The following is a 27,859-nucleotide window of genomic DNA, read 5'->3' on the forward strand; positions in this document are numbered from 1 at the left end:
CACTGGTGATAACACTGAGGGACTGGCTAGAGGGGGAAGAAATTAGAGAAAGAAAATTAGAGCACAAAACTTTTGAAATATTCCAAATGAGAACTAATGAAGACAAAAGTTGAAAGATGGATCAGTGTGGGAGAAGAAAGATAAACGAGAGAGAATAGGATGGCTCTCAAGAGTTGGCAAATGTGAATGAGTCCATGTTGGTGTCATTCAACAAAATATGGAATACAGACAGTTTAGGGGGCAACATGATGACTTCAGGTAAGAATGAAATGAGTATCTTCACCTCATTGTTTTTCCTTATATATCCAAAGAACCAGTCAATCGAGTAAAAGAAAAACTAGTGTAAAAACTAAAGGAAAGTAGGATAGAAAAGGTAAATAAAATTAAAAGGATGTTAATAGTCAAAGAAAGTTGGACTACAGTAACAGGGCAAAAGAAACTGCAGTAAAAAGCTGCATATGAAACCAAACCAGCCCCAAAGTATAAGAGTCATTAGGAACATAATGGGACAGATACATGGTGAAATTTTACAACCAGTGGAAAAAAAAATTCTAATGAGAGTGAAAAGAAAAGGTATCAGGCAAAATTCATACACCCTTCCTCTTCCTGATCCCTGAGCCAGTTCCACCTTATACTGGTTAAGTAAATTGGGCTTTTACGTGAAGAGGAGGTTGGAGATTTCAAGGATATGTTTCCTGATAGAACTACAAAGAAAAAATGAACTGTGACGAAGTCTGCTGTAATTCCACGCTTCCCCTCTACTTGATTATTTGTGTTGGTATCGTATTTTAATAATAAGTGACGATTAATAAGATAGTGAAAGCATTCATTTTAGAGGATTTGTCTTTAAAGAAAATGTACAGTAATCAGATAAAAAACATTCTATTGAGGGACAAGAAAGAACATGGAGATGGCTTTGCTGTGATAATATCCATCATAACAGAATTCTACGTGTATAAACTGGTTATCCCGGAGAAAATCAGATTGCTAAGAATGATCCCTAAATGCCCAGTCTAGGTGATTAATTTTTAAAAGTCAGTGGACATAATACAAAGAATATATTTAATTCAGAAATAACATTGGTATGCCACTACTAGAAGATCAAGCTTATAAACCTGGGAATAAACAACATACTAAGCCAATTTAATTCCCTACTATAATCAAAGAAATCGCTAGCTATAGTACAGGCATACCTTGTTCGATTACGTTTTGCGGATACCGTGTTTTTTTACAAGATGAAGGTTTGTGACAACACTGCGTCAAGAAAGTCTACTGGAACCGTCTCCAACAGAATCTGCTCACTTCATGTCTCTGTGTCACATTTTAGAAATTCTCCCAACATTTCAACTTTCCATCATTATTATATTTGTTATGGTGATCTGTGATCAGCGATTATGACTGGCTCAAAGTTCAAATGATGATTAGCGTTTTTTAGCAACAAAGTATTTTTTAATTAAGGTACATATACAGTTGGTTTAGACATAACACTACTGCACACTTAACAGACTAGAGGATAGTGTAAATATAACTTTATATGCATTGGGAAAAGCTCCCTTGACTCACTTCATTGTGATATTCACTTTATTGCTGTCGTCTGGAACCCCCAATATCTCCAAATTATGCATTTTCCCAAACTGCTGTTATCTACAATCCTCTTTCTGAAGAAATCGTAGGTGATGCATTTTGAGCTCCTCTAAATATAATAATGATGATATATCAACTGTCTGGAATGCCTCTCTCCTCCTTCTATACTCTCATAAATATCCTAATTCTTCAGAAGAGTTCAAATGTCACCACACCTTGGTGAAGCATTTCATGACACCCTCAAGCACACTCTCCTCTGTACATTTCAAATAATACAATATTAGGACTGTTTACACATTTCCCACCCCTTTTTATTCCAGGTCCTTGTTTTATTTATTGTTGTATCTGCTATCCTAAAACAATCTCATATAATGGCAAGTGTATTTACAGTCAGCATTCAAATGCTTAGTAATGGTCTGTACTCACCTGCTCTTGGGCCATTCTGTGTGTATTACTACAGAGAGCACTGCCTTAAAAAATAAAGGCAGAATTTTATTTTAATGAATACCATTATTCTTCTACTATGCTCCAGTTACAAGCTGTTTGCTACTCCTTGAATGTGCAATGGCATGAGAGTCTGGCACATAGTGTTCCTACTGACTAAAAGCTATTACCCATTTCCATACCTTGTCTCCCTGGAAAACAACTGCTCAGCTAGAAAATGCCAACCTGGAAATAGCCCCCCAAATAAAACTGAGTACTCTCTCCTTTGTTCCCCCACTGTACAGATTTCTATAGCAATACTTGTAAAGCTTTACTGCAACAATATTTCCGTAAATTTAAAACTGGTTTATACCTAATCTATTTTTAGATAGTTAAATTAGTCTATCTATTTAGTAGAGAGTCTACTAATATAACTTGTCTATTCTGTACACGTTTTGCTACTAGGGCACCTCAGAGGGTATACTAGAATATCCCATCACCCAAAGCCAGAAGCTCTACATAGATAGCTTCACTGACTTTTTCTTAATGGTCTGGTAGAGAGAATTTCTTTTTTCAAGATAAAATTACTTCAGTCATGCCTTTAATTACTGTCTGATATATTACAGGAATCCGGAAATTAGTTTTTGAGGAGAATCTTGCCCTTACCCTTGAGTATTTCCTCAGTTCACTTCTCAAGCTCATCCTTCTTTTTTTTTAATTTTATGTTATGTTAGTCACCATACATTACATCATTACTTTTTGATGTAGTGTTCCATGATTCATTGTTTGCGTATAACACCCAATGCTCCATTCAATACATGCCCTCCTTAATACCCATCACCAGGCTAACCCATCCCCCCATCCCCCCTCCCCTCTAAAACCCTCAGTTTGTTTCTCAGAGTCCATAGTCTCTCATGGTTCATCTCCCCCTCCGATCCCCCCCCTTCATTTTTCCCTTCTTACTATTTTTTTTTTTAACATATAATGTATTATTTGTTTCAGAAGTACAGGTCTGTGATTCAACAGTCTTACACAATTCACAGCGCTCACCATAGCACATACGCTCCCCAGTGTCTATCACGCAGCCACCCCATCCCTCCCACCCCCTACCATGCCAGCAACCCTCAGTTTGTTTCCTGAGATTAAGAACTCCTCATCAGTGAGATCATATGATACTTGTCTTTCTCTGATTGACTTATTTCACTCAGCATAATACCCTCTAGTTCCATCCACGTCGTTGTAAATGGCAAGATTTCATGCCTTTTGATGGCTGCATAATATTCCATTGCATGTATATACATCACATATTCTTTATCCATTCATCTGTCGATGGACATCTTGGCTCTTTCCATACTTTGGCTATTGTGGACACTGCCGCTATAAACACTGGGGTGCACGTACCCCTTCGGATCACTACATTTGTATCTTTGGGGTAAATACCCAGTAGTGCAATTGCTGGGTCATAGGGTAGCTCTATTTTCACTTTTTGAGGAACCTCCATACTGTTTTCCAGAGTGGCTGCACCAGCTTGCATTCCCACCAACAGTGTAAGAGGGTTCCCCTTTCTCCGCATCCTCGCCAACATCTGTCATTTCCTGACTTGTTAATTTTAGCCATTCTGACTGGTGTGAGGTGGTATCTCATTGAGGTTTTGATTTGGATTTCCCTGATGCAGAGCGATGTTGAGCACTTTTTCATGTGTCTGTTGGCCATTTGGATGTCTTCTTTGCAGAAATGTCTGTTCATGTCTTCTGCCCATTTCTTGATTGGATCATTTCTTCTTTGGGTGTTGAGTTGAATAAGTTCTTTATAGATTCTGGATACTAGCCCTTTATCTGATACATCATTTGTAAATATCTTCTCCCATTCTGTCGGTTGTCTTTTGGTTTTGTTGACTGTTTCCTTTGCTGTGCAAAAGCTTTTTATCTTGATGAAGTCCCAATAGTTCATTTTTGCCCTTGCTTCCCTTGCCTTTGGCAATGTTTCTAGGAAGTTGCTGCGGCTGAGGTCGAAGAGGTTGCTGCCTGTGTTCTCGTCAAGGATTTTGATGGATTCCTGTCTCATATTGAGGTCTTTCGTCCATTTTGAGTCTATTTTTGTGTGTGGTGTAAGGAAACGGTCCAGTTTCATTCTTCTGCATGTGGCTGTCCAGTTTTCCCAACACCATTTGTTGAAGAGACTGTCTTTTTTCCCTAGGACATTCTTTCCTGCTTTGTCGAAGATTAGTTGACCATAGAGTTGAGGGTCCATTTCTGGGCTCTCTATTCTGTTCCATTGATCTATGTGTCTGTTTTTGTGCCAGTACCATACTGTCTTGATGATGACAGCTTTGTAATAGAGCGTGAAGTCCGGAATTGTGATGCCACCAGCTTTGCTTTTCTTTTTCAACATTCCTCTGGCTATTCGGGGTCTTTTCTGGTTCCATACAAATTTTAGGATTATTTGTTCTGTTTCTTTGAAAAAAGTGGATGGTATTTTGATAGGGATTGCATTAAATGTGTAGACTGCTCTAGGTAGCATTGACATTTTCACAACATTTGTTCTTCCAATCCGTGAGCATGGAACATTTTTCCATTTCTTTGTGTCTTCCTCAATTTCTTTCATGAGTATTCTATAGTTTTCTGAGCACAGATTCTTTGCCTCTTTGGTTAGATTTATTCCTAGGTATCTTATGGTTTTGGGTGCAATTGTAAATGGGATTGACTCCTTAATTTCTCTTTCTTCTGTCTTGTTGTTGGTGTATAGGAATGCCACTGATTTCTGTGCATTGATTTTATATCCTGCCACTTTACTGAATTCCTGTATGAGTTCTAGCAGCTTTGGGGTGGAGTCTTTTGGGTTTTCCACATAAAGTATCATATCGTCTGCAAAGAGTGAGAGTTTGACTTCTTCTTTGCCGATTTGGATGCCTTTTATTTTTTTGTTGTCTGATTGCTGTGGCTAGGACCCCTAGTACTATGTTGAATAGCAGTGGTGATAGGGGGCATACCTGCAGTGTTCCTGACCTTAGGGGAAAAGCTCTCAGTTTTTCCCCATTTCTCAAGCTCATCTTACCTGCTTTTACTATATTGTACTTTGCCCTGATACAGCAGGAACAAATGCCAAAGACATTTGTCACTGTGGGTATCATAGCAGCTTTCTCATGAGGACTAATGGGGGTAGAAATCGGTTTCATTATCAGGAGTAAATATGATTTCTCAGAGAATGACATCTACCTAAAGAACATTAAACCTTAAAATTAGTATTTTCTTTTTTAGATTGGCTTACATTATTCCTGGGGCCCATTCCAGTTGCAAAATTTATAGTTAACTGGGGCGCCTGGGTGGCTCAGTCGTTAAGCGTCTGCCTTCGGCTCAGGTCGTGATCCCAGGACCCTGGGATCGAGCCCCACATCGGGCTCCCTGCTCCGCGGGGAAGCCTGCTTCTCCCTCTCCTACTCCCCCTGCTTGTGTTCCCTCTCTCGCTATGTCTCTGTCAAATAAATAAATAAAATCTTTAAAAAAAAAAAATTTATAGTTAACTGTCTTCCTTTATATCCACCGTCATACCTCATTCACTTTTTCAACACTAAAAAGGGGGAAAAATAGAAACAATACACAAATCATAGCAAAGATATCCACAGGTCCTATAATCATGCACTCAAAAATGTCTGCTGTGGATACCTGGCATTTTAGGGAGCCATAGAGTGTCTCATCTACCTTCCTGTGTTTAAAGAATCCTCTGCTTCATGAGGCAGAGGCACGTCCTGAAAGCACCAGCTATTTGCTTTCTAAATCTCCCTTGCAGTCAGGACAGGGGGCATAAGATTTGGGTTTTGCTTGTCAGACAAACCGAGAAAAAGAGAAAGTGGAGGCAGAAGAGAAGGAAGCAACAGCAGAGAAGCAGCAGCAAGGACCACAAGCAACTCATGCTGGTGAGGTTGGGGGCAATAGCAAAGGCTCATTAAATCCAGTTTGAATTAATTCATCCTTCTTTAATCCAGTTTTGCAAGGAAACACTAGCAGCAGCTTTAGGAGTATCTGTTGCCTCATGTCAGTGAGAGTACAAACAGTGGTAAACATGCCACCTAACAGTGGTGCCATCACTGGACCAGGTCTGTGGTATGATTTTTAGCATTGTACCTGGCTACAGACTCCAAGCCTGGTTCTTCTACGATTTAGGAAATTTTATGAATAACCCAATAACCTCTTTAAAAATACTTCTTCTGTTTAAACCACAGGGATTTCTATTACTTAAAACTATGAACACTAACATGCATTTTTAGGTCCAACACCATCCAAAAGCATCACTTTAAAGTTTAGATGGTCACTTCAACTCTTCTACCAACAAAGCCTCATATGTTAGAAGTCCCCCCATCCCAACATCTTACAAATGGCATGTTTCAAAAGTTTCACAGCTCTTCCCTCAATCTACTGGGACTCCTCTCCTAAGGGCCAATGTCAACATTCATAAGAATGACTGGCAGAGAACTATCAGGCAAATTACATCCTGAACCTTCCACCTGTACACTTATCTAAAACATTATCTTGATGAAAACTGATGTAAAGGGAACAATCTGTGACAGACAGAAAAGCCAACTTAACATTAAAATTTGGTATTTATGTCACCATAAACAATGAAATAATGAGGTGTAAAAGAAAGAAAACTCAACTAACCTGTCTGATTTACTCACACTTTCATAACTTCAAAACCCAATAATCATCAATACATAATGACCATGACATAACCAGTTCTTGAATATTCAGAAACTAGAATTATAAATATAATTAACAATTATGCTATGGTCTGAAAGTCTGGTCACCCCCCAAACCCATATGTTGAAATCTCACCTCCCAATGTAATGGTATTAGGAAGTAGGGATTCTGGGGGTGATTAGGTCATAAGGGTGGAGCCCTCATGAATGGGATTACTGCCCTTATTAAAAAGGCCCAAGAAAGCTCCCTTATCCCTTTCTAGCTTGTGAGGTTTCAGTGAAAAAGAGCCATGGAGGAAGCAGGCCCTCACCAGACACCAAATCTGTCAGCACCTTGATCTTGGGTTTTCCAACCTCCAGAAGTGTGAGAAATAAATTTCTCCTGTTTATAAGCCACCAGCAATGGTATTTTGTTATAGAAGCCTGAATGGACTAATACAAGTTTTCTGTAGCACAGTGTTTCTTAGGCTGTGCTCCCCCCTCCACACACAAACACAGTAATAACAATAATACTAGTGATGATGATGATGATGATGCCAATTTTCAATCATGGCAGCATTTGGAAAGGACTTCAGAAACTCTTAAAAATACCAGCAACTTGGGCTCTTCCATCAAAGATTCTCATTAAATGGGTCTGGGTTGGGACCCACATAACAATATTGTCTAAAAGCTCCTCGACCTTCCGACTGGCACCGGCTGTCGGCACATTCCATCGTAGCACAGCCCTTGTGGCATCCGAGCCCACGGTGTCGGGCCCCAGTGGGGATCTGGGCATGCTGGTGGAGGCAGGTGCAAAAGGCAAGGACGACAGCCTTGGGAAAGCAGAATATGCTGCCATCAACTCCATGGTGGACCAGATCAATTCCTGTCTGGACCACCTAGAGGACAAGAACCACCACCTCCATGTCTGCCTTCAGGAGCTGCTTGAGTCCAACTGGCAGACATGCCTTGGGTTCCAGCAGCAGCTTGGGGAGTTCCCTAGAGATGCCAGTCCCTAGGCTCTGGGAGCCACCAACCAGCCCCAATCCTGCCTCCCTGGGTTAGGCTCTGGCCTGGACATGCACCATCTGGCTTAGATACCTTCTCAAGGGCTGGCCTTACAGGTTCCCTGGTGGGTCTGCCTGCCTGGGCCACCCTCCTGGTACTGCCCTTGGTGTGCCTGGGCCAGCCCCCACTGCTTGGCATCCTCTCCTGGGGTTAGGTGTAGGCCTGTGAACCAGCCACCCTGCTTGCCTGCCCAATTCCAGGGTACTTCCCCACTCTGCTCGGGCATTAACAGGTGGACAACAAAACAAACAGTATTTTTAAAAATTAAAAAAATAAAAGCTCCTCAAAGAATTCTAACTCACTTAAGGTTTAGAGAGAGTGAAGAGGAATCTGACTTCCTGAAGCATCTGTTTATCCACAGCACTCTTTTACATTGGTGTTAATATACTTAACTCACTAACCAGCTGGCCCTAAATATTAGTTAATAAGTAGCTCTTAAAGCTATGGAAGATTATATAAGGAAGCAAAGCACCAAATAAATTACTTCCCACACAAGTCTTCCATATTTCCCTCAAAAGTTTTATAAGTTGAGAAATGGGATTTTTAGACTTCACAATTAGTGCTTAAATTTACTAAGTATAAATATCCAAAGATACGTAAGGATGAAAATAGATTTTCAAATCTTTATTACAAATTTCCAAACTTTTAGATTCCAATTCTTTACATATAAAAATATTTACTGGCAACCCTCAATGGAGTTTTAAGTTTGCTTATTCACTGAAGATCTTACACACATGAGAGTCATTTTACTTATAGGATATGAACAAATGAATATAATACATATCCCTTTAGAGCTCTTATTCTCAGTTTAGAACATGCTGTCAAAATGCTTAAAAAAAAAGGCACGTTGGGGCACCTGGGTGGCTCAGTCGGTTAAGCGGCTGCCTTCGGCTCAGGTCATGGTCCCAGGGTCCTGGGATCGAGCCCCACGTGGGGCTCCCTGCTCGGCGGGGAGTCTGCTTCTCCCTCTCCCTCTGCCTGCCTCTCTGCCTACTTGTACTATCTCTCTGTCAAATAAATAAATAAAATCTTAAAAAAAAAAAAAAAGGCACGTTAAGTTACCTATGATTTTCATAAAAATATATACAATATAAATAGTCACTTTGACACTGTATTACTTTGACACTGGGTGACTCGCATCTACCCTTAGCTATGCTAACTAAAGTGTGAAAAAGATCACAAAACTAACATTTTTTAAAATAATTATAATTTTTTTGTTTTGTACTTCAGTAGGTCCAGTCAAGTAGGAGATCAATATTTAAGAAGCCAACATGGGGCGCCTAGGTGGCTCAGTCGGTTAAGTGGCTGCTTTCGGCTCAGGTAATGATCCTAGGGTCCTGGGATCGAGCCCTGCGTCGGGCTCTCTGCTCGGTGGGGAGCCTGCTTCTCCCTCTCCCTCTGCTGCCTCTGCCTACTTGTGCTCTCTCTCTATCTCTCTGTCAAATGAATAAATAAAATCTTAAAAAAAAATTAAAATTAAAAAAAAGAAGCCTTTAACAAAACTGCCTTACTCAAAAAGCAACTAATAATTCTGAGATTTCACCAGGGAAAACTGATATACTTCCAAGTGTTTAAACACTCATGAAAATAAAAGTCATCACTTATTACTCTTCTTTTTCAAATCCACATAGATCAAGCAGAGAAAAGTCTGCAACCTTAATCAGACACCCACGGTAGACAGACACATCCTAAAGCCAACCCACTCTTTGTGGAGGTCGGGGAGACATTAAGACTCTTTGACATTACTGAGCCCATTTCTTTCTGAGACTCCAAAAATCAGGGTGAAATACGATCTAGAAGATCTCCAGTCTTCTGATAATGGTGCTAATTTTAGAGCTACCTAGATACTATCTAGGGCCAAAAGGCAAGAATAAGTTACTCCTAATTTCACCCTGGAGTCAAACAAGTCAAAGAAAAAAACTTTAAGGTAACCACAGAAAAAACAAAACAGAAACGGTTATTTAATACTTATTTTTTAAAACATCAGAAACATATATTTTATTTTTTTATTTATATATTTTTTAAGATTTTATTTATTTATTTGACAGAGAGAGACACAGCGAGAGAGGGAACACAAGCAGGGGGAGTGGGAGAGGGAGAAGCAGGCTTCCCACTGAGCAGGGAGCCCGATGCGGGGCTCGATCCCAGAACCCTGGGATCATGACCTGAGCCGAAGGCAGATGCTTAACGACTAAGCCACCCAGGCGCCCCAGAAACATATATTTTAAATAGGCTCATTTCACAAAGATTTAGTTTGCAAAAGAACACAAAGCAATGGGTAAGATATTAATTTGTTAATAAATTCTACATAAACACCACTTAAAAAGCTGAACAGTATGTTTCAGTAGGCATTCATTAATCTACCAGAGATGGGAAGCATGTAGAAAAGAAGGACAAAATCATCTGAAAGCTACACAATAAACTTTTTCCTTCAGTTGAAATAACTGACAAAAAGAAAATGGGAGTGGACTACGAATTAATTTCTAATCCAACTCTCAAAATTTATCAAATTAGAAATCTAGTATCGATTTTTAAAACTCATGGTGGGAGGTTCTTTGAGAGTCTCACTCTACTTCACATCTCTAAAAATAAAGAATTAAATATGATGTATGGTGCAAGCAAGGAGGCAACCAGTATGAAGAGCAAATTGTACTGGTAATACTCTATTGCTTAGCTTGTATAGTAGGCATACCATTGTTCATTATGTAATTCTTTTTATCTTTTTTGTAGGTATGAAATGTAAGTTTATGAGTGTTTAAAATACACAAAAAAACTAAACCATATGGGGTGCCTGAGTGGCTCAGTTGGTTAAGGGTCTGCCTTCGGCTCAGGTCATGATCCTGGGGTCCTGGGATCAAGCCCCACATTGGGCTCCCTGCTCAGCAGGGAGTCTCCTTGTCACTCTCCCTCTGAACCTCCCCATTGCTCGTGCTCTCTCCCTTGTTCTCAAATAAATAAGATCTTTTAAAAAAAAAGCTAAAACATAAAAAAAGGAGAAGCAAGCTGAACATACTTAATGCTTCTCAGTATTAGAAACAGTGCAACGTATGAAATCGTAAAGAAAAGAAATAGTAGATTAAATATTGGGGAAGGGAGAGGACAAAAAAACTTATAAAATCTGTTTTTAGCAAAATGACAGACTAGAAGCCCAGAGAAACCTTCCTATTAAAGAGCACCTAAAAAATGACAGATAAAACTATAAAAATATTTTAAATGCATGTCTGTACCCATAAAAATTAAAGCAAATATTCTGAGCACGGAAAATACAGAAAGGAAAAATTGAGAAAAGTAATCTAGTGCTGAAGGAGAGATGGTCTCTATAATCTATACAAGGTAGCACCCTTAGATGAGAGAATACACATAATGCCAGAAACCCCAACTTAAACACTCTCAATGGGTAAACTAAAAGGAAAACACACACACATACACGGAAATGGTAGAAATACCTGACTATAATAAAGAGATAATTAAAGAACATGAAGATAATTCTGGATAATCTCTAGTGCTAAATATACAGAGAAAGAAATGGATTCATGAAAGAGAGGTTAAAAGAGAAGAGTGAGGAAAACAAATGTCTAGTTAGAGTTCTTTACGAAAAGAAAAATGATGTAAAAGCAATATTTTAGAAGAGTTTCTAGAACTGATGAAAGACATCAGTCCACAGAATCAAGAAACCAAATACCAATTGGCATAATAAAAGAATCTAGATAAACTTTTTAAAAACTAGATAAATCACACTAAAACTGTAATCAGAGAGGAATGGTAATAGTGGATAGCTTCAACAACAACAAAGAAAGCCATCAGACAACAGAATAATACCGTTAACATGGTAAGATAAAATATCTGTTGACCTGGAATTATATCCTATACAAAAAAATTGAAAACAAAGGCAAAATAAAGGTAGATTCAGATAAACAAAGCCTGAGAGAGTCTGCCCCCAACAGGACTTCACTAAAGGAAATTCTAAAGATTTAGAAAAATTATCCCAAACAGAAGTTCTAACATACAAGATAGAATGATAAATCTAAATTTTAAAAATAATGTTTTATGGGTTAGAAACAAGGAAGCAGAACCTAAACTCAAGATAATGATAATATATAAGCCAGGAAGGTAATAAACAGAGGTAAAGTATACTAAGAACTTCCTAAGTGTACATACTAAAAATTCCCAGAATTTAAAAAAATTTTCCAAATAAGATATTTTTTTTTAATTCTCAAAAAGACTGCAAATTTGTAGAAGGGAAAAAACTGACAAAATATAATCAATAAGAAAGACAAGAAAGAAAAGAAATGAGCAGAACAAATAGAAGGAACTCAAAATAAATCACGTCAGATATGAATACAGCTATATTAGCAATTACAATAAGCACAAGTTGTAAAAGGACTGAAAAAAGCTTCAGTAGAAGACACATTTTATTTATTTTTTTTGAAGATTTTATTTATTTATTTGAGAGAGAGAGAATGAGAGAGAGCAAAAGCAGGGAGGAGGGGCAGAGGGAGAAGAAGCAAACTCTCCCGCTGAGCAGGGACCCGATGCCGGGTTTACTCCCAGGACCCTGGGATCATGACCTGAGCCAAAGGCAGACACTTAACCAACTGAGCCACCCAAGTGCCCCTAGAAGATACAATTTTAATGATGGATTTAAAATCAAACCAAAAACTCCAACTATATGCTACTTAAAAAAGAAACACCTAGAAAATATAAACACACAGAATGTAAAAAGATGGAACACTATATATGATGCAAAAACTTACAAGAAAGTAGATATAGCGAGTGATACCTAACAGAATGGACTCTATGGCAAAATGCAGTAGTAGCAATAAAGTCACTAAATAATGGTATGAGGTACATCAGGAAGAAAATTCCTTATCTACCTGTATTTCAAAAAACAGCCGCAATGCACATAAAGCAAAATAGGCATATCTATAAAAAGAAATTGTCAAATTAATTACCAAGTGTGAGATTTTTTAACGTACTTCTCTTAACAATAAATCAGAGACTTAAAAAAATCAGGAATCAGAAAATTTCAACAGTACAAACAAGTTTGATTTAATGGACACATCTAGAACACAAAATATACAGTCTTTTCAAGCACACATGGAATATTTTTTTGAAGATTTTTAATTTTTTTCTTAGTAACTCTACACCCAAAGTGGGGTTTGAATTCACAACCCTGACAGCAAGAGCCGCATACTCCACTGACTGAGCCAGCCAGCCAGCCGCCCCACATGGAATATTTTTTAAATATAACCACACACTGGGGCACCTGCGTGGCTCAGTCATTAAGCATCTGCCCTCGGCTCAGGTCATGATCCCAGGGTCCTGGGATCGAGCCCCGCATCGGGCTCCCTGCTCCGCGGGAAGCCTGCTTCTCCCTCTCCCACTCCCCCTGCTTGTGTTCCTGCTCTCGCTCTCTCTCTCTCTCTGTCAAATAAATAAAATCTTAAAAAAAAAATTAAATTTAATAAATAAATAAATAAATAAGTATAACCACACAATGGACCATAATGCAAACCTTAAGTATAGGACTAATACACATGTTGCAGAGTAAATGTAATTAATTAACCTAGAAATAATAACTAGGAAACAAAACCCGTATCTGTCTGTCTGGAAATTAAGATTCACATTTCTAAAAAATGAAACACAATTCAAAGAAATCTATTATATTATTACTGAAGTATTAGATGCAAATAATGAAACTTTGAAGTACAGGTAAAAACAGTACTAAAGACGTTTAAATTACTAAAAGCTAAAAGGATGAAAAGTAAAGAGCTAATCCAAAGAAACTCTAAGAAAAATAAAGGGAGAAGAGATTTCCAAAGTATTTAAAAAAAAAAAAAAGCACCACAGAGAAAAGCATAGGAAAAACATGAGCTTACAAAACTGTATCAAGACAAGTTTTTAGAAACCTGAATAATATACAACTACTACTAAGATCAAAAGAATAAATTTATCTTTCCCAGGTGGGAGGAAAAGGGAGGACATAGCCCACATACCTACTGGTAAACTCTCTAAAATTCTCAGACCAAAAATTCTAATCTTAAGACAAAAATTACTGCACTGCACAGGAAAAGGAAAACACTCCAAAACAGCAGAATAAACAGTCTTCTCAAGTACATATAGAATATTCACAAGAATATGGGCCATGCAACAAAGAACTGAAATCATATATAGTATGTTCTCTGGCCACAAGAGAATTAGACTAGCCCCTGTAAGAGGACATTATCTACAAAATCCTAAAAATTTGGAAATTAACCAATATACTTCTAAACACATATATGCAGTAAATGATTAACCTTGCCCTAGGAGAGGTCTGGTCTTTGCCCTCAGCCAGTGAGAGGTAATTTCTAAACCCCTGGACTATCCTCATTGATAAGAGTCTTTTAGACTCTGTCTGAAGATAGTCTTTTTGTTTATCTGAGGCCATGAGCCACCTCAGATAGTCTAGGCCAACAATGTGATTTATAGTAGGAGCTTTGGGCCACTCAGTATTAAGTCCAATCTCTAGAGGGGCTAGAGACTAAAGTCAGCCAAGCAGGAAGTAATGACCTGGTTGGCATTACTCTGCATGTTGTCACACAGCGCAGGAGAAGTAAACGCTGTCCACACAACTAACTCCACTGGGAGAAGACAACGAGAAGCTCTGCATTTGGAACTCTCGTGGACCCTGTCCTGTGCACCTCTTCCCCTGGCTGATTTTTATTCGTATTGAAATAAACCATAACTAGCATATAACAACTTTCAGTGAATTCTGAGAGTCCTAGTAAACTACTGACCCTAAAGTTAGTCCTGTGGACCCCCAATCTGCAACTGGTGTCAAAAGTCAGAGTGGTTTTAGGGAGGGGGACATGAGCAAAATAGGTGAAGGGGATTAAGAATTATAAACTTACAGTCAATAAATAAGTCAGTCACAGCAATAAAAAGTATAGCATAAGGAATATAATCCATAATACTGTAATAACTTTGTATGTCGACAGATGGTAACTACACTTATCACAGTAGGCATTTCAATAATGTATGTAATTGTTGAATCACTATGCTATACACTTCAAACTTTATCATATTTTATGTCAACTATACTACAATTTAAAAAATAAGATCTGTAGGCTAAATTTAAAAGCTTTAGAAAGAACTGTATTTTGCGGGGGGGGGAGAGGGTACTCATGGGGCAGGGGAATGGGGGAAGACCCAAAGAGAGATGGAGAGAGAATCTGCAGGCTCCATGCCCAGTGCGGAGCTTGATGGGGGGCTCAATCTCATGACCCTGAGATCATGACCTGAGCAGAAATCAAGAGTCAGATGCTTAACCCACTGAGCCACCCAGGTACCTCAAGTACTATATTTTTAAATAATATAATTATGGAATATAATTTTTTAAATGGTCCTGTCTAAAAAACCTAGAGTAGTTTATGTTTTACTAGCCATACCCTGACTTATATGCCAACCCAGGGAGAGCCTAAGTTGGTGAATTTACCCAGGGATTAATCAGCCCTGAGAATGGGGGCCATCTGCCCCCCAAGCTGGGAAACACCACCCTCAATGCATAGAAGCAGCATATGGCAAGGCTCAGACTCCACTGCATTTATACTTGAATCTTCCTTTGGTATCTCTAGAATGATAATTGTAAACAACCTATGAAATGAATATGCTGTATACTCTGAATTCTGCAAAGTGGCTCTGAATAATAAAGCTGATTTGACAGTGTTTAAAACACACACACACACATATGAGATACCACTGCATACATATAAGAATAGCATAAAGGAAACTGACAATTTCAAGTACTGGTGAGGATGCAAAGTTACTCGAGCTCCCATACACTGCTAGTGGGAATAAAAAATGGTATAGCCACTTTGGCAAAATTTCAGTTTCTTATAAAGTTAATTATAGTTACCACAGAACCCAGCAATCTGACTCCTGGGTATTTACCCAAGAGTAATGAAAGAGAAATAAAAACTTAGGTTCACACAAAACCCCGCATACAAATAGTTATAGCAGCTTTATTTTTAATTGCCCAAACTGGAAACAACCCAAATGTTCTTGAACTAATTAATGGATAGACAAACTGTAATACATACTGCTCAGCCACAACAAAAGTACTGATACACACAACACAGATAAACCTCAAACGTATTATGCTGAGTCAAAAAAGCCAATCTCAAAAGGCTATACATACTGTATGATTCCACTCGTATGACATTCCAGAAAACTACAGAACAGAAAACAAGTCAGTAACTTCAAGGAGCTGAGAGTGGGGGCAAGAAGGTAAGTACAAAAAAGCATAAGGAAATTTTGGGGGGTGATGGAACAGTTCTGTATCTCAATTGTGGTGCTGATATAGACAAAGAGTCTCTGACTGAACTCTAGCCAGGCTCCACTGAGTCTCTCAGCTAGGCCTCAACTTTGGCCAAAAAAGACTTGAACAAAATACTAACAGTTTCTAACAGCTCAAGGCTGCATCCCTAAGATGACCCTAGTCCCTCATAAAGTGCCTGCCTGAGAAACTCACTGCTGCCAAAAGAATTTACTGTTTGTTCCAGCCAACACCTGAACATAGGGCCCCTGTCTGCCCGTCTCTGTGGGAGGGGAGGAGCCTCTGATAAGTGCCAGTTAGCCAACCGAGATGGTTTCACATAGACCAATCTCCCCTTCCAGCTTTTTGTAATTTATCACTCCCCTGACTCTACTGAACCCCTGCTCACCCCGTCCCTACTCCCTCATTCTCCCTTTAAAACACTGAGTTACCCATGTACAAATCAAAGTAGAGTTCCATTTATGCTGTATTCTTTTCCATGTTGCAATAATATATTACTGATTAAAATCTGTCCTTACTGTTTTAACTAGGGTCCAGCTTTTTCATCTTTGGCAATACACAATTGTATGCATTTGTCAAAATTCATATTATCATACACTGAAAAGGGTGAATTTTACAGTATGTAAAATTATACCCCAATTAAACTAAGGAAAAAAAAAAACAACCATAGCAACCAGCTTCTGAACCATCAGCGATAATTCACCTCATTAATATGTAAAAGAAAAATCATATGGTAATCTGAAATGCAGAAAAGTCACAACAAACATCAATTCTAGGATTTTTGCTTATATCAACAACTAAATGCACACACCCTTTCTCTAAAGCAAAAATAGGCAAACTATGGTCAGGGGTTCAAATCCAACCCCTGCCTTGCTTTTTGTATGACCCTAGCTAAAAAGGGTTTTTATACTTTTAAAGGTTGTAAAAAAAAAAAAAAAGAAAAAGAAAAGAAAAAAGAACATCCAACAGAGACCATATGTGGCCCACAAAGACTAAAATATTTATAATCTGGACCTTTCTAGAAAACTTTTGCGCACCCCTTGCTACTCAAAATGTGGACCATGTACCAACAGCCTCAGCAAATCTCAAGTTATACCCTGAACTAAATCAGAATCTTTATTGTAACAGGAGAACAAAACCAAAGTATTTGTTACCTTCCCATATAAATATGTCTTTGTAACACCAGAGAACACCCAGTAAACACATAATAATACAAATACACAACTCTAGGAAACACTAAGCAATATTTCTAGGATAAATCTACATCAATTCAGAAAAAACATCAATTAAATCTCAATGATATTGTGACTGCATTTTCTGAACCCAAAATTATAGCTGACACAGTCCAACACCAAGATAAAGTATTTTAAATCATTCTCCCAGAAAATGTGGTAAGCATTCATGCCATTAGCTAATAAGCATAATACAAATTACAAAGATGCTCCAAGGTTTTGAAGAAATATTTCCCTAATTATTTTATTCAAGCCCTTCATTTCATCAAAAGAAAAAATAGGGCCTGTATTTTCCCAAGCCCTTATATGGCACGCTATAGTCATTTATCTCAGCCTCCCACGAGGACTTGAAAATGGCCATTCTACAAGTCCTGCCACGAACTGTTTAATTAAAAATTAGGTACAAGCGGGGCGCCTGGGTGGCTCAGTCGTTAAGCGTCTGCCTTCGGCTCAGGTCATGATCCCAGGGTCCTGCCCCGCGTCGGGCTCCCTGCTCGGCGGGAAGCCTGCTTCTCCCTCTCCCACTCCCCCTTCTTGTGTTCCCTCTCTCACTGTCTCTCTGTCAAATAAATAAATAAAATCTTTAAAAAAAAAAAAATTAGGTACAAGCATTACCTACATTGAAACTCTGTTTCTGTGTTTCCTCTTGGGAATGAAAGAGAAGCAAGCAGCATACCACATAAATTTAACAGTAATTTAAATAAAATTACAAATACTGCAAAATATAATCATTACTCTATGATCAAGGGTTACGTATTTGTTTGTATCAGTACAAATCTCCCTCATATCAGAAGTCATTCAACAATCTGGTAATACACATGTTTGGACTTAAGACTCTCCCACATTCTGTGAGACGTGACAAATCTACAATACTTTTTAAACCAAATGCTGAAAATATTAACTATAACATACTTCTCTACTAGTCCTACCTTAATTATAAAAAAACTGTGCATTAACTCCAGGGCTGAAATTTTTACTTTTGATTGCTTTGAAGTTAATGAACTAAACTCATTTAAAACGTACACTGTATATTAAGTTAAATATGAGCTCATACTGATGTCTTCAATTCTAACCCACTACCGTAAGTTCATTTCAGCCTCCCCTCATTGTTTATCTGTAACTTCCCACTCCAATAGTAAGAAACCAGGTTCCCACCACATACCATCTATTTTATTTGTTTCATTCTAGTATGCAATCAGAATTGTTCACTGTACCTCTATGGGAAGCAACACTGACAACTAGAGTACACTGCTTATGTGCAGTTCCTTTTGCCTTTAGTCTTGCAGGTTCCATGCATTTCCAAAGTTAATTAGGTCAGTACCTTTCCTCCCCAACTCTATGCAGTGAGATTCTTTCATAATTTCTAAGAGAATTAGATTCTTCTGTTTCAATCTGCAATATATCCTGGGATCCCCCAAACTCCTAAATGATTTTTTTAAATTTTGCATACATTAAGGTTCACTTTCTGAGGTAAAGATCTAGGGGTCTTTTTTTTTTTCTTTTTAATATGGAACGCTTCATGAATTTGCATGTCATCCATGCACAGGGGCCATGCTAATCTTCTCTGTATTGTTCCAATTTTAGTATATGTGCTGCCAAAGCGAGCACAAGATCTAGGGGTCTTGACAAATGTACAGTGTGTTTTTATGATGCTTCTCATCTTCCATAAATATAAAACATCTTACAAACGATTTTACCACTCATACTTCAGGCAAACACACACATTTCCAAAGCCATCTTCAATTCTACTAAACAGGATACAGAGTTTACATGTTTGTAGTCTTATCTCCATGCACATACTACTTTTTTCACAACCTCTGAGGAGACTCATTTCAGAAAACTTTGCTTCCAGATTACTAACAGTTGTCTGCTCCTGATTAGGCTTCGAATAAAACAATGCTACAGTTATTTAAGAAAACAGATTTCATCTTATTTTACAACCAAGTTTTTTTTTTTTTTTAAAGATTTTATTTATTTATTTGACAGAGAGAGACACAGCGAGAGAGGGAACACAAGCAGGGGGAGTGGGAGAGGGAGAAGCAGGCTTCCTGTGGAGCAGGGAGCCCGATGCAGGGCTCGATCCCAGGACCCTGGGACCATGACCTGAGCCGAAGGCAGACGCTTAACGACTGAGCCACCCAGGCGCCCCTGAAGGCAGACTATTTAACGACTGAGCCACCCAGGCGCCCCTACAACCAAGTTTTGAGAGTTTCACTTACACTTCTATCATTAATAAAGTAATGAAAGCTTATAAAGACAGTTACAAATTCATTCTACTGATTTCACTTCCACTTTGGTCTTCCTATATATAAACTGAGATGATGCAGAGTCACTTACTCAGCTCAGTCTCACTATAAAGATTTTTAAACAAGGTCAGTCTGAACAGTATTTGCTTACTGTAAACTATTTTAATAAATAACAGTATTATTAGATCCAATACCAACGGTTCAGGGAATTTGAGGATATAAATAAGACATAAGAGTATATAGGTTCTATTGAAAGCCTGCCCCAATCCAGATAAAAACCTCTGAATATTCCCAGAACTCATCTATCAAAATTTTAAAATTCCAAACTATACTATGCAAGATCCTTCTAGTTAATAGATATATTATTTTCTTCCCATGCTTCATGTATTCAGATTTTCAATGCAAAAAAGTAACACAGTCCAGCATACAAGCAGTTGAGAAGCCATCACTCCATTCTAACGACAAGCAAAAACCTGAACAAACTGAAAAATCAACAATTTTTAGATCCATCAGAGAAGTAGGGATACAGAGCAAATTGCTGCCCTCAAAACTAGAGACAGACAAGCAAATCCAGAGAGTCACAAAACTTACAAGAGCAGAAACCTATAAACAGAAACCTCCATGGGAACCAGTACCAGGGTAGGAAAACCTGAACTATATTTGACTTGCAAGAGGCTTAGTGTGGACAAATTTGAAAGTTAAAAATTCCAGAGGGAACCAGTCATGAGGGGGCCCTCACACTTTTGTAAGTTTTACCTCCAAGAACTCTAACAGGTTCTCACAATGAAGATCAATGAAAAATCACCTCATGCTTCCAGCAGGGGGAAGAATAAGCTAGCCATTTTTAAATACATCAGCACATTTTATTCTTCTTAACAAGGCCTGTCCTCAAGAAAAACAATTTTACCAGAGCCTAACCAGTTGGGATTTTATCAGGGCCTAACTGACCTAAGGGAAGGGAATTCCCCAACTCCAGCATCCTGCAGCCATCCTGCCCCACCAAGGGGGTAAAACAAACTGAGAAGCATTTGTGAGGCTCACAGCTCAGGAGCACAGGCTCACTAAAAGACTGAGACCTAATCACAGAATTATAGAATGCTTTTCCTCTTCCAACACCTCAACACATTGCTAAAGGCCTATTTACTACAATTCCTTTTACCCAGTATATCATGGCCAGCTTTCAACAAAAAATTATAAGGCATAACTAAAGGGAAAAAAATCTTGAAGAGACAAGGCAAGCATCAGAAACAGACTCAGATATGGTAGGGATGTTGGAATTATCAGAGTATGAATTTTAAACCACCATGATTAATATGCTAAGGACTCTAATGGAAAAGATAGGCAACATATAAGAACAGATGAATAATATGACCATTGAGCTGGAAATTCTAAGCACCAAAAAAATGCTGGGGATCTAAAACACTATAACAGAAATGAATGCCCTTTTTTTTTAGAAAGAGAAAAGTTTTACTTATTTGTCAGAGAGAGAGAGAGGGCACAAGCGGGGGGAGCGGCAGGCAGAGGGAGAAGCAGGTAGAGGGAGAAGCAGGCTCCCCGCTGAGCAAGGAGCCCAAAGCGGGACTCGATCCCAGGACCCTGGGGTCATGACCTGAGCCGAAGGCAGATGCTTAACTGACTGAGCCACCCAGGTTTCCCAAATGAAGACCTTTAATGGACTCATTAGTAGATGGGACACAGCTGAGGAAAGAATCTCTGCCCTTACAGATATATCCATAGAAATAGCCAAGGGGAAAAAAAGATGGGGGTTAGGGGGTGGGAAACAGAACAGAATATCCAAGAACTGTGGGATAACTACAAAAGATATAACATATGCATGATGAGAATACCAGAAGGAGGGATGCCTGGGTGGCTCAGTCAGTTAAGCGGCTGCCTTCGGCCCAGGTCATGATCCCAGGGTCCTGGGATCAAGTCCCACATCAGGTTCCTTGCTCAGCAGGGAGCCTGCTTCTCCCTCTCTCTCCTTCTGCTTGTGCTCTCTCTGTCAAATAAAATCTTTAAAAAAAAAGAGAGAATACCAGAAGGAAAAGGAAAAAAGGAATATTTGAAGCAGTGATAAACTTAGAATTTCTCCAAATGTCAGATACCAATCCACAGATCCAAGAAGTTCACAGAACAGCAAAGCGGCATAAATACAAAAAACAAACAAAAAACCTAAGCATATCATATTCAAACTCTAGAAAATCAAAGATACAGAAAAAAATCTTGGGAAAAAAAAAACACCTCATATACAGAGGTGCAAGGATAAGAATGACATCTGACTTCTCCTCAGAAACCATGCAAGCAAGAAGAGATTGGAGTAAAATATTGGGAGAGGTGAAAGAGGGAAAACCTACCAAGCTAGAATTCTGTACCCTGCAAAATTATTCTTCAAAAGTGAAAAAAGATGTTCTCAAACAAAAATTGAGGGAATTTATTACCTATAGACTTGTCTTGCAAGAAGTTCTGCAGGGAGAAGGAAAAATGATATAAGTAAGAAACATAGGTCTATATTAAAGAAAGGAAAAGCATTAGAGAAGGAATAAAGTGATTATGAAATAAAAACTTTTATTACAGAAGGGAGGAATTAGAAATATTTTGTTCCATTCAATTTTGCTGTGAACCAAAAACTGCTCTCAAAAAAAGTTTATTAAAAGAAAAAAAAAATAAAGACAAAGCCCTGTCTGTTTCAGTTTGCTGTTCTATAAAGCTTGGTGCTCATTTGTACTGGTAAGATTGGTACCAAATCCTCAATTGGTACATTTTCCCAAAGGCAGCCAAATTACGTATCCATAATTTATTATGTATCCATAATAAATAAATGTTATTCCTAAAATTTAACAAGTGAGTGTCTCCAGTAATGCAATGACTTGACAGCATAATGAGGCTCTATGCTTGGGTCTTCTCCACAGCAGTCACACAATATTTTTCCCTGGGCTTCAGGCTCAGAATCTGCCTTATCAGACTTTGTCCTTCTCCAAGGAGTGCAGTAAAATGGCAATTTTACTCCTAGAGAGTCAGGAGAGAAGCATTCATGGCACTCAAGGATGCATCAATGAAGCTGATCCAAAAGGAGTAGAAGCTACTGAGCCCTGCTGAGAGGACGCTATACAGGGATGTGATGTTGGAGAACTATAGCAGCTAATCTCAAAGATGGTACCATTTTGCAAACCCAAACTCATCATTCAGCATGAGGGGAGGAAAACAACGCTAGACAGAGAAAAGAAAACATCTAATGGGATTTGTCCTCCAAGATTAGACAAAGTATCTTCTATATCCAATGTAGATAAAGAAGATTTACTCTGTAACTTGGGTTATGATTATCTGAGGACTTTATTTGGGCCAGGTGAGGAGAAAAAGTTGAGTCACAGTATTTTAACTTTATCAAATGAATACGAATTTATATCCCTTAGTAGAAGTGTAGTGCAAGACAAGACTAGCATGTTCTGCCCTCAAATATGTATAATCCAGACATGGTACAAAGATAAAATATCCCTACAAATGTAACAGACATCTAGGTACTAAAAGAAAGTAAAGGTCCATTTTATATGTCAGAAAGATTATGTGAACTAAAAAAATTACAAGTTTATAAAAGAGTTTTTAAAATTCCCCAGTAAACGGGACACCTGGGTGGCTCAGGCAGTTGGGCGTCCGACTCTTGATTTCAGCTCAGGTCATGATCTTCCAGTTGTGGGATTTAGCCCTGTGTTGGGCTCTGCACTGAGCAGGAAGTCTACTTCAGATTCTCTCCCTCTCTCTCTGCCCCTCCCCCTGCTTGCGTGCACTCTAAAATAAATAAATCAATCTTAAAAAAAATTCCCAATAAACTTTTTTAACTTTCCAATTTTTTCACATCAATTTATTATATACAGATAATTTAAAAACAAAATTGGATCCTTTAGGGATTTTTGTCATTTTTCAAAATAATTCTGACTTCGAAATCTCCAGAAACAGCTAGAGCTGCCAATACAAAGCATCATGGGGAGCAATGAATGTCAAATATGTCATCAAGAGTTACATCTGCATTGGAAAGGGAAGGGAAGGCCATTTCCAGCACTAAAATATATAACATATACAAAGTCTGGCTGTAATTGTTAAGCCGCATAAGAGATTGTGAGAAATCAGGTGGGTTATGAGAAAGGGCACCTGCTAAAAGCCTGAGTGACATACTAAAGTATCAGACTTAATAAAGAGCAATATTTAGGTGTTGATATTCTTAATACAGGATTAATCTTTAAAGGGAATTGGGCACCAGCCAATAAGAGAAAGGTGTAAACTTCTTATTTAAAGATCTACTAGTAGAATAAAACATCAGACTGTAGCAGAGTAGAGATTTCAGGATGCAAGGGTAAAAAGAAGATTCCTGAGGAAAAATACATTCTCCATATTCTCTGTTAGGATATGACATAAACATTTTCTGTTATTAGAACAAGGAATATTTGACACTGAGGCTTCAAACCTCCCCCTTAAATCAGCGACTTAAAAATTAAGACTATGAGGTTGAGGCGCCTGAGTGGCTCGGCTGAGCATCCAACTCTTGGTTTCAGCTGAGGTCACTGGTCTAATGTCATGGGATCAAGCCCAGTGTAGGGATCCAGCCCAGTGTAGGGCTCTGCTTGGAGATTCTCTCCCTCTGCAACCCCTCACTCACACGTATGCTCTCTCTCTGAAATAAATAAGTAAATCTTTAAAAAAAAATTAGACTATGAGGTAAACTCCTTGACTACATCACTTTATCTTTCCAAAAATAAAAAATAATTGGGGTACACAGATTAAGGAGTAGGTCTGGTTTGGCTTACTTGTTGTGTTTGGGCAGTTAACCTGGCTTAGAAACCTAGGATTACCTAAAAGTACTTAACAATAAAGTTGCTAAATTCAACTAGCGGTGTCATATATTCTGCAAAAGCTTTTTATCAGCATTATTTTTAAAAGCCAATTTTAGCATCCTTTAGGAAATGAAAGAGTGTTTGATAAATATGTCCTGTGGCTTCTCAAAAGCCAGGCTATACAGGCTCATATAGAAGAAATCTCTCTTCAGCAACAATTATTACTAACTCTCCAATTATGTGGTCTATTTGGCCCCTAATTTATTTTGGCTTCAATGGGTTCTATTTTGGCTTTGACTTAAGAGAAGATAAACATTCTTACTTGATACTGAAGAATTAGATATATATGGTTACAGCGCCAGTTTGCAATAGTATTCACATCTGCTATTCATCAAAAATCATGAACCAGTACCAGGTTGTTATATGCTGTTCACTAGTTTCCATACAAATGTAATTTTATTGTTGTATCTGGCTTGATATGCACTGCAATACTTTCTGGAAAATAAATTTTAAATGAAGTGAAGGGTAGAAGACAGGCTTTATTTTAATTAGGAAGTAATTACAGTAAGTAAAGAAAATACTAAGTTTTCAAAACATCAAAATGTCTTATGACAGAAAATAAAAATACCTCAACCAACAGACTACATTCCAGCCATTTTATACAAATTTATTTTATACAAATTTATTACATTCCAAAGCATATAATGTCTACAATTAGGCAAGGGTAAAATAATAAATTTTCCAAAATATTCACAAACCCCTAATCTAGTGTGTTACTCAATCTGAATCCAGTTTCCCCTAACAAAAATATTCAGAAATGTTCAGTTTCAATAAACCTAAACTGAAGGGATAAATTTTCACCCTCTACAAGATGTAATTACACACAATGGTGGCTAATTAAGAAAACATTTAGAATTGAGTCATAAAAACTAAGTGAACCAGATCTATAAATCACTTCATGATCCTTGAAGTTACTTATATAATCCTACCTATAATTAAAAGAAGTCATTAATACACGTATTAGTAAGTATGAATAATGCTCAACTATCATGTACATATATCCACAGTAAGAAAAGGCAATATTTAAAAACATGAAAGTTAGAATTTCTATTTCTGATAATTTAGTAACAAAATAACCAGAAATCCCTCCTCTCACAAAACCTCTAGAACCACTGGTTAGTCTTTTTATTTGATTTATACATTGCTATAGTCTGAATTTTTGTGTTCCCTCAAAATTCGTATGTTGAAATTCTAACGCTCAAAAGTGACAGTATAAGCATGTGGGGTCTTTGGGAGGTGCTTAGTCATAAGGACAGAGCTACAAAGCAAACTCTAAGCTGTTCCACCACGTCAGGACACAGCAAGAAGGCACCAGCTATGAACCAGGAAGGGGGCCCTTACCAGAAGGGGACCATGCTGGCGTCCTAATCTTGGACTTCCCAGACTCCAGAACTGTGAGCAATAAATTTCTGTCATTATAAGCCACTCAGTTATAAGCTACTAGGTAGTATTTTGTTAAAAAGCCCAAAAAGACTAAGACATACATATATACAAAATAAAAATATATAAACACTCTTAAATGTACAGCTAAGATATCATGAAAGTAGGAGAAATCTTCAGAGAACCAAAAATGAACAGGGAGGTAAAAAGCAGTACATGTTTGATGCTACAGCAATCCTGCAGGATTTTCTCATCTCAGAAACTGAGGGACTTCTGTTTCGACAGCAAAACAGGGAAAAAGATAAAGCCTGGACACATAAGAACACTGTGTTAGAAATAAGATTCTTGCACAAAGCACAGACCCTTGGGGAGCAATGAAGGTAGAAAAATTTGCCACTGGCAGAGAAAGGCAAAGAAGCTTTTCAGTCTTGGCCTAGGCTCTGAAAAGGTGGGAAAAAAATCACCAAAAATTCTGTAACCACAACACTGCCCTCACATAGGTTTAGAGTTTGAATTAATTCTCTGTACATGGTACAGGAACTTCTAACTCCAAAAATTAAATATAAAAAGTAATCTCTGCTTGAACGAGATGATAATATAGATGTACACATTTGTCAAAACTGCACGATTAAGGTCTGTGCATTTTACTGTATAGAAATTATACTTTAATTTAAAAATAAAAAAAATAAAGTTGTTCCTGGAAACACCTCTAGGGTGCTTGGGCAGAAGCAAACTAAAACTTCTCTGAAGGAATACGCACCCCCATGAGGCCACTCAGGATTCTCAGACAACCCCTCTGAAGATCAGCTCATAATCCAAAACTATACGACATCTAAGGAAACAGTTCACCTTAAGCAAGAATCAGCAAATATAACAAAGAACAGAAGTGATTTTCTAAGAACTACAAACAACTGACCAATCTGATAGAAATTATAAATATTTAAAATTATTAAAATGCATAAAAGATGGAATAAAAATACATGAGATAAAACATCATAAAACAGTAACAAATATCTCTAATGAAATAATACAAAAAAATGATCCCCAGTGAGTGGTAAAACAATCAAGTGATAAGGAACTGGATATTGGTATGGTATAGAAGGATCATCCCACAAATTATTTACAGGATACAAGAGGAAAAACTCAACTTTATAATAAAGATATTAACTTTCACCATCTGAACCTACCGAACAATCTCAGTATCACTACAAGTAGGATAATACATTACATATTTTCTGATGTGTAAATACAAAGTACTCAGTACTGTACTGCCTATGAAACATTCATGCAAAATACTGAATTTGTCACTTAAGTCTTCTATTCTAAATCTCATTTTATAAGAAATATAAAGGACAAAAATAAGTCAAACATCACAAGAATCTCTTAGAAAATCCAAAATCTAAAACATTCTAATGGACAACTATAGAATCTTTCCAATAAATCAACAGGATGAGAGAAAAAAAGGTAGGGGGAGGGGATGCTGTTCTAGAGAAACTTAAGAGGCATAACCAAATACAACTTGTGAACCTTGTTTTGGATCCTGATTCAAACATACCAACCATAAAAGACATTTCTGAGACTATTCTGCATACCTGAATATAGACTGAATAATTTATAATATTAAAGAATTGTTCATTTTGGGGTGTGTGGAAGATAATGGTACTGTGGTTACGGAAGAAAATGTTTTTCTCGGGGCGCCTGGGTGGCTCAGTCGTTAAGCGTCTGCGTTCGGCTCAGGTCATGATCCCAGGGTCCCGGGATTGAGCCCCGCATCGGGCTCCCTGCTCGGCGGGAAGCCTGCTTCTCCCTCTCCCACTCCCCCTGCTTGTGTTCCCTCTCTCGCTGTGTCTCTCTCTGTGTCAAATAAATAAAATCTTTAAAAAAAAAATGTTTTTCTCTTTTAGAAATGTAAAATGAAGCATTCACAAATGAGAGATCACTGTGTGGGTTTGCTTTAAAATACCTGAGCTAACAAAACAGCCTAAACGTCTAAACATAAGAGAGTGGCTGGGCGCCTGGGTGGCTCAGTCGTTAAGCGTCTGCCTTCGGCTCAGGTC

At 38.0% G+C, this 27,859-nt stretch overlaps 2 protein-coding genes and 1 non-coding gene across 3 annotated transcripts in view; 1 reads left to right on the forward strand and 2 right to left on the reverse strand.

The window, feature by feature from the left end:
• LRP6 (LDL receptor related protein 6) overlaps positions 1–27,859 on the reverse strand; it is a 181,164-nt gene that overhangs the window by 119,851 nt on the left and 33,454 nt on the right. The gene's annotated exons all lie outside the window — the stretch shown is intronic.
• Positions 5,502–8,393, forward strand: LOC116624141 (UPF0184 protein C9orf16-like). The gene has a single exon (XM_032391786.1). The coding sequence runs from the start codon at positions 7,219–7,221 to the stop codon at positions 7,696–7,698; it is 480 nt and encodes a 159-aa protein (XP_032247677.1). The 5' UTR covers positions 5,502–7,218; the 3' UTR covers positions 7,699–8,393.
• LOC116624175 lies at positions 18,795–18,901 on the reverse strand. The gene has a single exon (XR_004297846.1). It is a non-coding gene; the product is annotated as a U6 spliceosomal RNA (small nuclear RNA).

Source organism: Phoca vitulina, unplaced genomic scaffold (genome assembly GCF_004348235.1).
Source record: "Phoca vitulina isolate PV1807 unplaced genomic scaffold, GSC_HSeal_1.0 scaffold64, whole genome shotgun sequence".
Lineage (NCBI taxonomy): Eukaryota > Metazoa > Chordata > Mammalia > Carnivora > Phocidae > Phoca > Phoca vitulina.